Source organism: Grus americana, chromosome 4 (assembly GCF_028858705.1).
Source record: "Grus americana isolate bGruAme1 chromosome 4, bGruAme1.mat, whole genome shotgun sequence".
NCBI classification, from domain to species: domain Eukaryota; kingdom Metazoa; phylum Chordata; class Aves; order Gruiformes; family Gruidae; genus Grus; species Grus americana.
Window position 1 is genome coordinate 76474126 of NC_072855.1, and position 15451 is coordinate 76489576.

Sequence of the window (15451 nt, forward strand, 5' to 3'; positions counted from 1 at the left end):
CAAAGGCAGAAAAACAGAAAACAAAACAAAAACGTGACCACATCAGCCTTAGTACATTTAAATTCAGTGAAAACAAGATTAAAACATATCCCTCTCTTATACGTGAGCTCCTGTTTCAGCCAGCATGAAATGATTAAGATTTGCATCTGAAACACAGATGTCAGACATAAAATGAAGGATTAGCTCCAGAAAGGAGCAAATCACAAATGTATATGCAGTACTCAGGCACAGATTACGTCCACCTGCCACAATACACATTAATAGTAGCAACCCTTTCCTCTCAGCACAGGCGTAAGCACTGCAAACACATTCCCAAGCACTGCAAACACATTCCCACTGGTGAATGTGGCTTATGCCAGAGGCAATTGCTCTTTGGAGAGATACACAAGTCAGAGTTACACCAGGCATCTTGTTCACAGTTGCTCATCAGCTTGCTTAGGACTCTTTAAGGCCTGTTTTCAGTCCAGTCTGAGAACAAAGGACAAATTCAATTCTGTCCTCTCCCTGATCTTCCTTTTCGGGGATAAGGGAAAGCAGAAGGAAAAATAAGTTTTGCCAAAAATCACACAATTTTGTATAGTCTAAGCACATTCAAACCACGATTCAACATACTTTAAAAATTTACAAGAAACTGTAATCTCCGTAAGCAAAAAAAAAAAACCCCAAAAGCAAAAAACAACATTCCATCTTTAGATGAATGTATTAACTTACACCCCCCAAAAAAACGTAAATGCATCTCCTTCAATCATATCTCTTACCTCTTAGTTCGGTTATCATGCGTTTCTAAGAAATGTCTCTGCACTTCGTGCTTCGAAGGATGATCTGCAGCTAAAGCAATGTCAGCAGTGATGAGCCCCAAGTTGACAGAGCCAGCTTCCAGCCAGTATGCCCTCCTTAATATTGGCTGAAGAGCAGTTCTGCAATTGTTCAGCTGTTCAACATATTGTCTCAGTTGAAAGTCTTGAATAGCAGCACTTATACCTTCTCCAACAGACTGGTTGTGGAGGTTGCAGTTCGCAATACGTATAGCACCCATCTGAAAACATGATTTAAAACATGTCTGATTAGTCATGAGTGAAACAAAGAAAGAGTAGCCTTAAACCAGTTAACACACCACCTACTACATCACAGAAAGATCTCAGGAAACTATTCTCTCCAAAAAAGTCAGAGAACAAGTTTTATATGCAAGCATACGCACACACACAAAAGAAGGCAAGCTTACAAATTTGTTTCAGCCAGTTTTTAAATAACAGAAATAAAACCTCTACTTCAGAGTCTCCTTTCGTAAAAGGACCAAAATAGAAAGCTCAGCTTTGGACAGATGTTGTAATGAGAGAGATCCGTATGAATTGTGTTATAGTAGCCCTTATACGATCACACTTTATTTCTTGTATTGGCAAAACTCCAGTAGTTTTGCTGAACCAAACAGGAGGCTGCCGTTCTCCTGTGAAAAGCACGAGACCAGCAGGAGCCCACCCTCTCCAAACAGAAACCAGAAGTTCTTGCTTTACCCCCACGCTTCGCCATGGAAACTGGTCACTGTACAACTAACCCACCTGTATCCATACAGTATCAATCCTCCCCAACACTGCTGTAACACTAATAAAAGATGACATAGCCCTGCCACACATGCTTAGTCTTCAAAGTTCAAATAATCTGAAGACATTGGACCAAGTTCCCTGCACAGCTTGAGACCACTCCAATAAGTCACCATCAAGTACCTGAAATTTCAGATCAAGTTTTCAAACTTTTCACAGGGAAAAGAAGGAAAGCTGAAAAAGAACCTGGCCATGGAAAAGCTACCCACAGGGTTAATATTAATATTATTACTTCACATCTCTGTCATAGACTATAAAGGAGCACTGGAAACCTTTTTTTAAAATTCAGAAGAAACACATTCAGGATATGATTTTCTAGAGTGGGTCAGGTTATTAAGCTGTCTTTGAAAATACTTCCATACATATTTATGCCTGCAAACACAGTTAATATTTGTGATGGTGATTTTAATATAGGAATCAAAAGAATTGGAGACTGAAACACATTTTTTTTACTGCCACAAGGTAGCAAGCCATTCAAATGACAAGATACCTTATAATTAAAAAATGTCTAAAATAATTACCACTTTCCTTCAGTTAGATTCTTGCTCATAATGTGAAGCTGTCTGCAAAGCCTTACATGTTAAGTCTACTATTTAGAACCAAATTTATTAATGGACAGCACAACTACTAGTCACTCATACCAGCATAGCACTTTTTTTCTGTTGATACCATAACTCAATTGTCTCTTAATTTCTATTTTGCTACATTGAGTAAATTAATTCCAGTTTTCTCTTGTATGACAGGATAACGAAGAGAATATCAGCTCTTGTCTGCAAATCCTTTTTTGAACTGAGGATACCCTATGCAGTATTCCAGATTCAGTCAGGCAGCGTCACTAATACTTCTCCCATCTCTACCAAAGAGATATCTTAATTCAAACAGCTCTGTCACAGAAGACATAAGATCATGAGTTATCCAGTATTGACTTGTAGGCAATCCATATGAATAATTTCCAGTTGCTGAGTTACCAACTTACAGCACAAGTTCTTATTAGCTCTCAGGTACAGACACTGAGATTTACATTGCCCAGTGTTTTCTTAAGTTTTTTGCACCAGTCCTGCAACTTCCACTCTTATTTTAGCAGACATCTACTCCTCCATACCATTTTCCAAGATCATTAATGGAACTACTAAGCAGAAGCCAAATTGACTTACTCCTGGCCCAGTCCAAGACAACCTTTTATCACTTAAAGTTTCAGAAATTCTGCTTAGTCCATTGCATATAAGCAAGCAATAAATTCAGGTAGCTATGCTATCAAAAAAATACAAAGAACTCTATTGTCAAAGAAGTATTTTAATTGCCATTAAGAGAAATATTTCTACCTTTATATTGGTGGCACAGCCATGTTCTACCACATACAGATCTGCTCCATCCATGGCTAAGCGTGTCATAGTGTACTTTAAGTCATCAGATGTTGGGCATGGCCCAGGGACACAGTTCATCTGAAGGAAAGAGAAAAAAAAAGAAAGAAGAGATTTAAATACACATTAGGAGTTTTAGTTTAATTTGTCAAGTAGTTTAACATTCTGTTTAACAGAGGCCTAAAACTAGAGCAATAAAAAGTTATTTATTCTACACTATCAACATGAGCATCAGACAGGGTGTTTCTGTGCTGAGGTTCATTTTCACTAGCACATGGTTAATTCTCCTGTCCAGCAACATCAGGGGACCCAGTTGGCTCTCCTGGCTTCCACCAGCAAAAGACAAATCAAGTCTGCTAATAGAGATCATCATAAAAACTGGAACAAAACAAGGAGGATGTCAAGAGATGAAATCCAGAAATCATACTTAATATACGACAAGCCTCCTTTGGTCTTCAAGTGACCGCACACATGGATTCCAAGAGACAAGCATCAAAAGCAGAATCCACAATGACATGTAAGTAAGAGTCCCAGGGTGGGAAACACAAAACAAAAGGCCATCGAAACTATAAAATGTCAGCTTAAGTCTCCCACCAAAGCACTGTTTCATCAACACAGGATACAGGATGAAAAAGTACCATGGAAATGTGCCAGGAGCACAAGGGGGAGTATGACCTTTGTCTCTTAACTGTCACCGTAGAGGTAAGAAACTAGGCATGACTCCTGTGGGTACTGTTTCTCAAAATACTTCACAGAGAGCACAAAACCACTGTGCACATCTACAGGAAAATCCAGAGAGAATCGCTTTTCTTTCTAAAACATAATTAGCTATAATTTAATCAAAGGGAACATCCAATCTGAGTATTTAGTCCATGTATCTTGATAACTTTAAGGCTGAATTTCTAAACTGTTCCAAAGAACCTGTGCAAATATAGCAAGCAATTAAGACGGAAGAAAGGTTACCTTTGAGTCACAAAACCGGCGATCGATTCCATGCTGGCATATTATTACAGATTTTGGCCTTTCCAGCTCAAACTCCTGGCACACCACATGAAATACAAAGGTCTGCCCCCATTCCAGAAGACACGCAAGCTATAAGCAAATAACAACACATTGTCTAATAGTAAGTATGCAAAATGAACTTTCAGTATTTGACAGAGTACTGAAAGAACATCACTGGATGTTGAGAGGTGAGCAGGAGTAAAAACAAGAGACTCCACCATAACATCCTGGCCACATTACCTTGCTTACACATCGTCTACTTCCTGTTACTCAAGACTGATTTTTATGTGTACCACAACATGCAAGTCTCTAGTTTTTCATGGATAATGTGGTGATGTTAAATAATTGTCTAAGTTATTTCTTAATAGAAGAAAACAGCTTTTGCTATTATGGTCAACTAAGAACTTCACTGTAAAGACAGAGCTCCCCTTATCTTACCTCTAAAAAAAAGCCTTGAAATAATCTATTACATTTGTAATTTAAATGTCAGACTTCCTTGCATATGAGTAACAAAGTTACATTTAGAAAGCACAGGAGGAAACTGGCTAAACAGAACACTGCTGAATCTCACAGGACCTAGTAATTAGCCTATTGTTGATTTAAATCTTTTATATAGTTAGTTCATTCATAAAGGAAATGATTCATGGCTGGCTGGTTGTATTACGAGAGAAATGGCCTTTCTTTGGCTAGCCAAAGGAAAGGGCACTTAAAATCAGCAGTAATTTAACTGGAATTTAATATAGTTATGACACTCCTGAAAAAAATCTCTCCTCCTCCCTTTAGTGTTATCCCTTCACAAATTCTTGCAATACACCACACTATGGGAGGAAAAAAGCCAATGACCCTGAAACAGCAAATTCAAGTTCTGCTCCATAGCAGTGCCGACAACAAAAAAATTAAATACAAGTCCTGCATGAAGGATACAATTGAGAAAGATTTTGTAGGGGGAAAAAAATCCTTAAGTTGCACCAAGCATTTAGAAATGTTTTCTAACCTTAGAGTACTTGGAATCAAGTAGGTTTAATTTTGAAGCATAGAGCAGTGGAGTAAATGCTATAGCTTATATAAATCAGTGGTAGCATTCTGGGAAAATGGGTTACATCTGAGGAATATTACGTTGTCTTTCAGCCTCCAATCACAACTGGACACTTCATTTGTCCTTCCCAGAGAGTTAACCAGCAGAGGTAACGAACCTGCATCTCCAGAAGTCAGCATCATAAAAGTAACCTCAGAGGAAGTCACAGACAACTTAAGTCATGTCATACTTAAACCTTTCAAATATATTTTCCTTCCTCCTCTTCATCACATTACCTAGTTTACAGCTGAAGTCATCCCAAAACACCTCCTTTATTTACAGAGAAGTATTGTTTACTCTGCAATTAAACCTCTTGAAGTGCCTGTGGATACTGTGGTTGCCTTTCTAATCAGTATTAAATACATTAACATACATAGATGTAACATACAAGTGTTTACAAGTAGTGCAACAGTATTCACTACTGATTTGTTCATGGTCTGTATTCATCATCTCTTCAAATTCTCATGTAACACTAGCCACTCTTTTAAGATGAATATCAGATTCAGTATTGGCATCTCCTATGCATTTACAGAAATGGTTAGATTTTCAAGCTGTAAAAATAACGTTACTTAAGGCACAGTTGCATCCACATTCAGCTGAGATCACGTGCCTTCCAAAATCTGTGCTATGGCAGTTTTACGAGAAAGAAGAAATGTAATACTTAAGAGCAAATAGTCTCTAGATGGTACCTGCGGTGCTGTAACTTTGGCTGTAAGACTTCCAGCCTGTACATCTATCAGCCATGCATATTCTAAAGTATCACTTCCAAGAGGCAGACCTTCTGCTGAAAACATTGCGTGAGCACGCAACTGCAGACCTGACAGGCTGATGTGACCCTCTCGAAGAACTTCATCCACTGCAGGTCGCTGTTAAGGACAAATAAGTTAAAGCTATTACTTGCAAAGAATACATCAATAAAAGTGCAAAAACTGTGTAGCCAGAGATACATCATACACATTCATCTTCACCACTTAAATCCTGTCAACTTTTGTACAGCTAGACAGCCCCAAGACTTTTCAGCATTACCCATGCAACAACAAACATGCAAATGTTACAGGGGGAGAGGGAAGTTTATCTAACCAAAGTTTGTTTTCATTTTTCACAACCATCATCAACAACTTTCCCTTGATGAACTCCACACGGTGACACCTAGACACCATATGTTAAATATTACTGCAATAAAATATAAACAAGGAATGGAAGAGCATATTTGACAATGGAAGTGATCAAGAGGTTAAAAAAATATGACTTATGAAGGTATGCTACTATCAGAAAGCTCACACATTAAAAAAAATTACAAAAATCCAAACAACGAACATCAGAGGCTGCCCTCTAATTTGTACTTTTCACCAAAGTATTTCTTGACTACCTAAAGCTACTTGTTTGCAGATATGAAAATTCAGATGTAATACTTTTCAAAGGAATGTTACTCCACCAGCCAGAGAAGAAACTGAAAAGGTAAAACCAGCACAGGCAGACACTAGAAGCTTGTGACTGCATGGAGGTAAGCTGGGGATTAATATGCATCAGATTTTTCTTTAATACCGCTTATGATTCATAAGCCTTAATAAACTTTGTATGTGTACAAAAGGAAAGTTCCTAACAAAAAAGAATTCAATGTTAAGATCATCACAACTTCCACAATACAGACACACACATGGAAACACTAAAAAACAGCTTACTACCTGATAGTTGTCATTCAGAAACAAATTCACTGGAGACAGTACAAGTTGAAGCATTGTTTCTCTAAATCCTTTCTTCATCTCAAAACACAATCTTTCCAAGAAAGCTGTAGGGCACTCAGGACCATCTGGACTGCAATGCTAAAATAAAAATTAAACACATCTGTTTCAGAAACTGAAAATACACAACATGGTTGAAATTGTAAGATTAGAAGCAAACCTGCGAGCAGGAATTACTAGTTTTCCTCCAAGCAGATACTCAAAAAGAAGCCTGTGCAACTTGAAAAACCTTTTGACAATTACATAAACAGCAATTCAAACCCATTTGGGTGAACCCAATTTTTTTATCCAGCTTCTTATCTGAATTTCTGGGGATCCCTCAGAACGCAACTGCAGAGCACAATGGACCATTATCAAAAATATTATCACACAAATCAAGTTCATTGAATAAAAATCATATCCAAAATTATCCAGTTCTGCCTCCCAGATAAGCAAAATAAACCATGTCTCAAATTAGTTTAGCTAGCCACAATTTTAGTAGAGCATATACACACACTTTGGTAAACACCACCCTAACTCAGTGTTCCAGGGAGTTAAATTTAATGCCAGATTATGAAACTAGAAAAAAAAAAAATAGTTATACAAAGCAAAATATTTTATGGTTCTAAAGTACTTACCACTGGTAATCGCCCATGCACTTTGTACAAATTAACAAGCACAGTGATATCCCATGGGCGTAAAGTAAGAGGGTGAACTGGCTTGACTGAACTTTCATTTTCTTTTTTGTCACTTTCCACTCCAACGGCTGTCCATCCAGAGCTTGAAGATGTTGACAGTGACAAAACAGGGCTTGAAATAACTTCTTCGAAATCAGTGTACATGTCATCTTCCCCAAAATAATTTTCCTAGGAAAAGGATTTGTTATGAACATATGGAAAACAAATTAAAAACATATAGGCAATGTCATAAAATACAAATCCAATCTTTTCCTGTATGTTAGCCCTCCCAAAAATAAGCGGTGTAGCTAAAAACTATAGCTGAAGACACATGTATACTTTTACTTTATGAAAAATGGACACTTTAAGTGAGCAAATTTAGGCCTTGTGCTTTGCAGGAAAAGAAGGGGCTCTCCGTAGTTCTCCAAGTACTGGCATTCTAGATGCATGCAATACAAATAACTATTCTGAAATACTACTACCAAGATTAGAAAGAGATTTTGTGCTTTTAAAGATAAATAACTTTGAGAGTAAGAACACAAAATATCCTGCAGGAAGTCACTCTTATCCAACCTTCTGAAACTTGTTATCAGCATATTTCAAAGTCTTAAACATGATTCTAAAATAGTAGTTCAGAAATATTTCTCCCCTTGGGTCTAAAACCCACCTTGTTTCTAAGCCAACCCCCCTCAATTATCTAAGACCAAAATAACTCTGCCAAATTCTACCTGGAAACAGAAAATCACTAATTTAAAAAAAAAATCAATTTCCTGTGCTTCATTTAAGTGCATCAGAATCAGATTTCTGATATTCTGTCACCTCTTCCTCCTCAAAAAATGGCTAGACTCAAGAAAAATTTTCTGAATGATGCAGGTTATATTTTCCTATTAATTCAGTATATGGGAAATGATGGGGACTAAGCATTCTGTGGAGCAAAATCTTTCTCACCAGAGGCTACAACACAGACACAAATGTCACTCCCTTATTCATTCTTAGAAAGTAATTAAGTCCCTCAGCCTCTCATGCTGACAGAAATGTTCCAACTGTTACAAACTCCACTGATGATTTGAGAGATACAAACAAATGAGTACTAAACTGAAGATTAAACTGAGACAGATTTACATCTTATGAAGCTTCTTACTCCCCACCTTCCCCTTTTCTGTGCCTAATTTGCTTTCCAAAACTTCTTTGTTCTTTTGTAAGCACGTCTGCAGCACAAGCAAAGAGAAAGTGTACAACAAAAAGAAAGCAAGCAACTGCAAGGTACCCATGTCCTTGAAAAAGGTCTGCAGAAAAGGCAGTCTCATTATCGGTCTTGAAATAATGACTCCTGTGGACATGTAATTTCACCATCTTGTACTGAGTCTCTGAAGTATTGTTGATGTTAACACATATGAATTAAGCACTGCTCTGTAGCCAAACCAAAAAAACCTCAGAAGTTAAGCAAAGTTAATCTGCTTTGTGTTTTAGCAAAGGGAAAAGATAAAGGTCAATGTTAGGATACAGACCTTGAAATATTTTTTAGGCAGACCCAGCAGATGGTGCTAAGAACTCCAGTAACTTACTCCTGGTACCTCCTGCTGGGGATGCAAGGACCTATAAATCATTCATTCCCAGCCAGTAAGGCCTTCAGTAAAAAACACAGCATGCTACACCAAAAAACTACCTCCCAAGAATAGAAAGCTTAACAAAACTGCATGAACCATGCATGTCCAGGAATCTCTCCCGCATGAATTGAAAAAGATAAATGAAAACATACTGAAAATAACAATTCAACCACAAGTCAGGAAAACAAGCATAAAACCCTCCCCTAGAAATCTATTAAAAGATGCTGCCAGCACAGCTGGACAAAAAGATGTAAACACAGTCACAAAAAAGAACAATAAATGCACATTTTCAAAAACAAGCTATTCATCTACATTTTCTCCTGAGATTTAGAAGATAAAAGCTAGATTTAATCTGAGAAATCTGCACCTAAAAAAATTAAATCATCATAGAATCAAGGGATCTAACGTAGCACTGTCTACATATACCGCCAGAGGCAAAGAGCACTGAAGATGTGCTGCTTTGCTTAGTAAGACAGAACCTTCTCGTGAATTTATAGGCTCTAAAAGAGGAGCTCAATAAACAATTCAAACATGGGCGCATTTCCTCTGTATCAGAGAAATGAAATCTTCAAGATGCAGTAAAGGCCTAATTTTAATCCCATGTACTTTAGTAGCAACATGAAAAAATAATAAGCATATTTGCTATACTCTACAAAAACTTTGTATTTTCTGCTATTCATTGTTTATGTGCAATATCTTACATAAATTCATAAAAATGACTGTTTCAGTATGAGTCCTGATACTGATCACCTGTCAGAAAATTCCTCATCCCCGACCCAAAATGAAAGCCTCCAGAAATATTGCCTTAGCCTAGATCTGCATAGGCTAAAAAAGACCTTTAAAACAAAACAACCAAACTCTACCCAGCAAAAAACCCCACACATACAAAACCAATCAACACAAAAACCAGCCAAAACCCAAGCATTTCACTGTTAGTCAAATAGAAGCAACATGTTCAATCACCTCTGCTTTTGTCACAACAAGGCAGGGTCAGGGAGGTGGGAAGAAATTAAACTGTTTCTAGCCACCCTGAAGATCAGTAATGGAAGGGGACACAACACTAAGCAACACAAACATTTTAAAGCATAATAGATTAACATCAAGAAAAGGATGAAAAAGTCTTCTTCAATATTGATTGAAATAGCTTTTTAAATTAAATTTATTCTCATGTCCTTCCCCCCTCCCCTCCATGATCCTAACTCCAGAAATTTCACAGGATCTCATTAAAACAAAAACAAACGAACAATTAGGACACTCTGCAGAACTTAAAATGCACTAAAATCATGGGCTCTGATATATCTTTGTATAAAAGATATTGTTAATATAAGCTCTAGTCATAATCATAGATTTTTATTTTTTTTTACACTACTGCAAAAGTCAAAGAAGAACTTTTCTGCACATGAAGTCCAGAGCATGTACTCTTCCTTGAAAGGAAAATTATGCTGATATGGGTCTACATATAGATATTGAAAGTCTTCTCATAAACCTGTGCCAACTGAATTAATCCCAGCTACGCCATATCATCACAGTCATTCCGAATTAGTACTTACAAAAAGTTTAATCAATTATCTCCCTTTCCTACATGTGGCCCATCCATAAATTTTAGGCTCCTATGCCTACCTTTATGGACAGAAAGGCTTTGAGGAGGGGTCCATACAGGGTTATCTGGGAATCTGGGGAGAGTTCCAGTTCCACATGGAGCTTATCCGGGGGCAGCTCTGAGGGGTCAAGGGGAAGGCGGGTTGAAGCTGTGGGAGATGAAATCACGCTGTCAGCTGTTTTCTGTGATGGCCTTAGAACAGATAACATTGTTTCTTCCATTTCTGACACTTTGGAGCAAAATAAAGAAGAAAACGAATTTTGATTACAAGTTAGGCTTCTGATACACAAAATTCTGCAAATATGAATGTGTATTAAATATAAAACTTTTTGCAGCTAATTTGGATTGTATAATTATGTTAATATGTCTATGCCACAGAACTGGTTTCTCATATCTAGTAACTATGGGAAGACAGGAAAGTATTTTAGTCAATAGAATACTACAATATTTTAGTCAATGTTAATTATGCAAGAGAAAAACAATCCTTCAAGTACTGAAAAAACCATCAATTTATTTATCTTGTTTTTCAAAGTTAAACAGAGACATGCTTTCATTTCAGTGTAGATTTCCCACAACCACACACAGCTATTGCAGAATAAACAAAAGTGAATAAACAGGAAAAATACAAAAGTTTTATTGAAAACCTATTCTGAACCAGTAGTTCTGTAAGCCAAAATTTCCTCTCAACTCAATTGCTCTAGTCACAAAACCGTTTGGAAATTCAAATCTAGTTTCCAATCCCTTCTTTTTACTTTGAGCTAGGGAGAAGAAAGCACTTTGTCTTTTTTAAGTGGGGAAAGGTAATGAGAAAGAATTGAGTAACTGGAACTGCTTTGGGGATGTAAGCGATTGCTGGGAAGAACTCTATGGGAAAATCATTCAAAACTGATGTTCCAGATGGAGTAAGATTTCAGGTATGAGTTGAGCTGGACGAACCAGTAGGTACAGAACTACAGCGAATACACTCCTGCAGCCAGAAAACTTTCAAAGCTCTAACTTACCATTATTGTCTACAACACTTGCGCAGTGCTTGCATTAGATTACGTGTTATAAATTAGCTAAATGCCACAGTGAGACGACTGCTTTTTTGGAAGCTGCATTTCTTGTAATGCAGTGTATTTGTTTCTCAGAGACTTAAAGAGTTCTATCGATTGCCTCAAAATAAAATACAGATGTTGCTACTGTAACAAACACATTCTATCAGCATCACAGATTAGAAGTGAGCTGGACTGTGCTGGATTGTTCAAAGGAAGCTGCAGATGAGATTACCTGGGTATGCACAAACTTTCAAATGCAGGTTCAATTGCTACAATTACCTGTAAATGTTTTCAAATTTGAAGTATGCACATTTGACACAAGCTGACAGTCTCACAAGAGCACTTAATGAACATCTGCAAGATTAATCTTTTTTCTGCTTTGTCCTCTAAAGTTTGAGTTCTTTTGGATTTGAGTTGTTGGAACTCAAAACCTAGAAACACTATCCAGCACGTCTTCTAACCCCTGCTGATTGAGGCCCATTCAAATTAGGCCTTTCAATACCTCCCCTTCATCAGTTCTGCTTCTAGCATCTCAACCTGAAAGACTTATGTAATCCCGTAACTTCCTGCATACCTCCCTCTGCATTTAAAATACTTAAACACAGAGATGAAAGTAAGTTATCAAATAACTTTTTTTTTTTGCAAGCACATACTCATAGAATGTTTCTTATTTGGAAATATTGTTTAGATGTTTTAAATTTAAAAATTCCTATTTAGAATTTACCTGATAGCCATGATTCACTTCAACACTGCTAGCTACAATGAAATCCCAGAGTTTCATTCCGTAAAGGTAAGACAATGTTACTATAGCTCATTGTCCCAGTTTCAGCTGGGATAGAGTCAATTTTCTTTCTAGTAGCTGGTATAGTGCTGTGGTTTGGATTTCAGATGAGAATAATGTTGATAACAGTGATCTTTTTAGTTGTTATCAGACAGTTGTAGTGCTTACACTAAGTCCAGGACTCTTCAGTTTCTCACGCCCTGCCAGGTGCACAAGAAGCTGGGAGAGCACAGCCAGGACAGCTGACCCAGACTAGCCACAGGGATATTCCATGCCATGTAACATCATGCTCCATATAGAACTGGGGAAGCTAGCCAGGAGGTGGGATCACTGCTCAGAAACAGACTCAGCATCAAATTGTTTTATTTACCTTTTGCATGTGGTAAGCAATTGCTTGTTGTTACTATTATTATTATTACTATTATTCTCTTCCCTTGTTATCCTATTAAACTGTCTTTATCTCAACCCACGAGGTTTTTTTTTTTTTTCCATTCTCCTTCCCATCCCACTGCAGCGGGGGAGATGAGTGAGTAGCTGCGTGGTGCTCAGTTATCTGCTGGGGTTAAACCACAACACTCATATACAGTGTGTTTAAATATTTAAATCATTAGACAACACCACAACATCTTAAGGAAAACAGCTTAGAAAGGCTAAGGAACATGATACTGCCAAAAATATTGTAACTTCATATTTAATATAGCAAGTGATATTTTGTTATGCAACAACCCATTTAAGAGATCCACTTTAAGGACAAGAAGTGAATTACAGACAATATACTCTTTTTACACAGGGAACTGGGACATGTTCTGAAATTTTGCATCGCAAGATGTTGTCAGTTTTATATCGAACCTGGTGCATTCTAAAGATTTATATGTCACATGGAAAACGCTATAGTAGTTCGGTTCAAAATTCATTTCTGCATATTTAGGCAGTTTGATCCAAAGTCACAGCAGTTCCTGAAATTCAACATGCTAACAAGAAAAAATGTAGTGACACTTACAGGATTGTTTTAACTGCTCATCTGCCTTTTGAGGATAAATTGGGTGCCATGAGTAGTCAATGGTAAACACAACACTCGGGACTGTCCAGCATTCAACCCATCCAGCCCTTTCAAAAAGAAACATCACACTTACTTGAAGTACAATAGTTTCATTAAACATGAACATATGAGGTTGCTTTGATTACAAACAAAATAAGTAAATATGAAGAGTGAATATAAAGACATAAATATATATCACAATAAAACTCACTCTTCTTGAGTAATGTTCCTCCATTTGGGTTTGCCTGTTTTCGGACCACTTTGACATTCGGTAGAAATACAAGATTCAGGACTTATTTTATTAGGCTGACAATCTTTCACCAACATAAACAGGGAATATTTACTAGGATGACAATCTGGTAGATACAAATGAAGATCAACATCTTCTCCCTAAAATCAAACATTAGTAACAGAAAAGTTAATTTACATTCACTTTATGCATAATGCTCATGTTATATGCATGTTCACATGCGCCACCATCTTCACTTTACAGGCAGAGCAAGGGAAGAAATGTCAATTTTCACAGGTGATTGCTGACCACAGCTCCCACCAATTTCTAGTACAATCCCAAGAGCTCTGTAGTTATGAACAGTTACAAGTCCAGCAACTTGCACATAACACCACACCATAGCAATCTGTAAAACACAGGGGCATAGCTTTTAGTGATTCCTGCTCTTCTGTTGTTCAATCCATACTGCAAAAAGCGATTGGCCCAAGGCTACCCTACATCTCAACTAAACCATACTTTTTTTTTTTAAAAAATAGATAAAACACTGCTTTCTTTGCTATCAAATTATACAAAATTACCAACATCACCATCAACTAGGTTTTTATTTTTAGTAGTGGTAGATTGCTTCTATTTTAGGGAAGACAAGAAGTACAATCTCTCAAAAAATTAGCTGTGTCTTAAAAACACGGTATCATCATTACTTATTCTACAGAAACTCTTAAAAATCTGGAAGGTGGCTTTCCAAAATGGCTTGGGGGTACCCATTCCAGTATTTGATTTTTATCTTTGAACATATACTAGATTTTCATGTTTTCTAAATAAATGGGAACAAACCTCCAAGCAATAAAATACATACACAGACACACACAGCCTAAGTATATGTAGTAAATATACATACTAAATGTGTGTGTTTATATGTATGTGTGAAGCATATGTGTATATATATTTTAAAAATATATTTTTATTTGTGTATATATAAATTAAAACAGCCTATAATTGGATGCTTCATTTAAAGCTGCAGAAACCATTTACCTCTGGCTTAAAGATAAATGCTATGAACCGGAAGTGAAAGAGAATATTTTTCTTTCAGGAAAAAGCTTATTCAAAACTTCCTGACTGAAGAAGGTAGGGAAACTATCTCACATTTAGAAGACTTACCCTTAAAGAGAATCTAGTATTGCATGTGGTTGGAACAAAGTCAGTGAAAGGCAGAGAGAAAACAATGTTCAATGTTTCTCCACAAGCTGCTAGATAAACTGGGAGAGAAGACGAAAAACAAACAAAAAAATCTGTCAAAATTACTCCCTATTTTGCTCTTAGGCAAATTATCAAACATACGGGTAAAAATAATGGAAAGATATTCAAGAACTCATGACATAGGAAATTGCCATTTTAACTACTGTGTATTTAGAGCACATCATATTAAATTATTCTGAAAGTATTTATTCTCTACAGCTTGTGCTTTATAGAAAGACACCGTACTTACAGTTGTTTTTTATTATCTGCTTGCAATTTCATTGGGTTAATATCTTATGACTTTCTTTACTTCTTACCAGTTTTTGGACAAGAAAACACACACTGAAACTTCCTCAGGCTTCCGAGGAAGTAGCGAGCCTTATTTTTAACCAGAACACAACTTCATTACTTTTGATCCACCATCCTCTTTCTATAATGAAATTGTCATATTCTAGTACAGTGTAGACTACTGAAATACATATAAAACC

At 36.8% G+C, this 15451-nt stretch overlaps 1 protein-coding gene across 11 annotated transcripts in view; it reads right to left on the reverse strand.

Moving 5' to 3' along the window:
• BLTP1 (bridge-like lipid transfer protein family member 1) overlaps nucleotides 1-15451 on the reverse strand; it is a 115056-nt gene that overhangs the window by 67790 nt on the left and 31815 nt on the right. For all 11 annotated transcript variants that reach the window (XM_054823258.1, XM_054823250.1, XM_054823251.1 and 8 more), the window contains 10 exons: nucleotides 14886-14983; nucleotides 13710-13888; nucleotides 13460-13566; nucleotides 10662-10870; nucleotides 7396-7623; nucleotides 6722-6859; nucleotides 5726-5902; nucleotides 3923-4051; nucleotides 2921-3040; nucleotides 759-1036 (listed from right to left, as the gene is read on the reverse strand). In XM_054823258.1, the coding sequence (XP_054679233.1) occupies nucleotides 759-1036; nucleotides 2921-3040; nucleotides 3923-4051; nucleotides 5726-5902; nucleotides 6722-6859; nucleotides 7396-7623; nucleotides 10662-10870; nucleotides 13460-13566; nucleotides 13710-13888; nucleotides 14886-14983 (1663 nt within the window). The remainder of the gene's footprint in view (nucleotides 1-758; nucleotides 1037-2920; nucleotides 3041-3922; nucleotides 4052-5725; nucleotides 5903-6721; nucleotides 6860-7395; nucleotides 7624-10661; nucleotides 10871-13459; nucleotides 13567-13709; nucleotides 13889-14885; nucleotides 14984-15451) is intronic.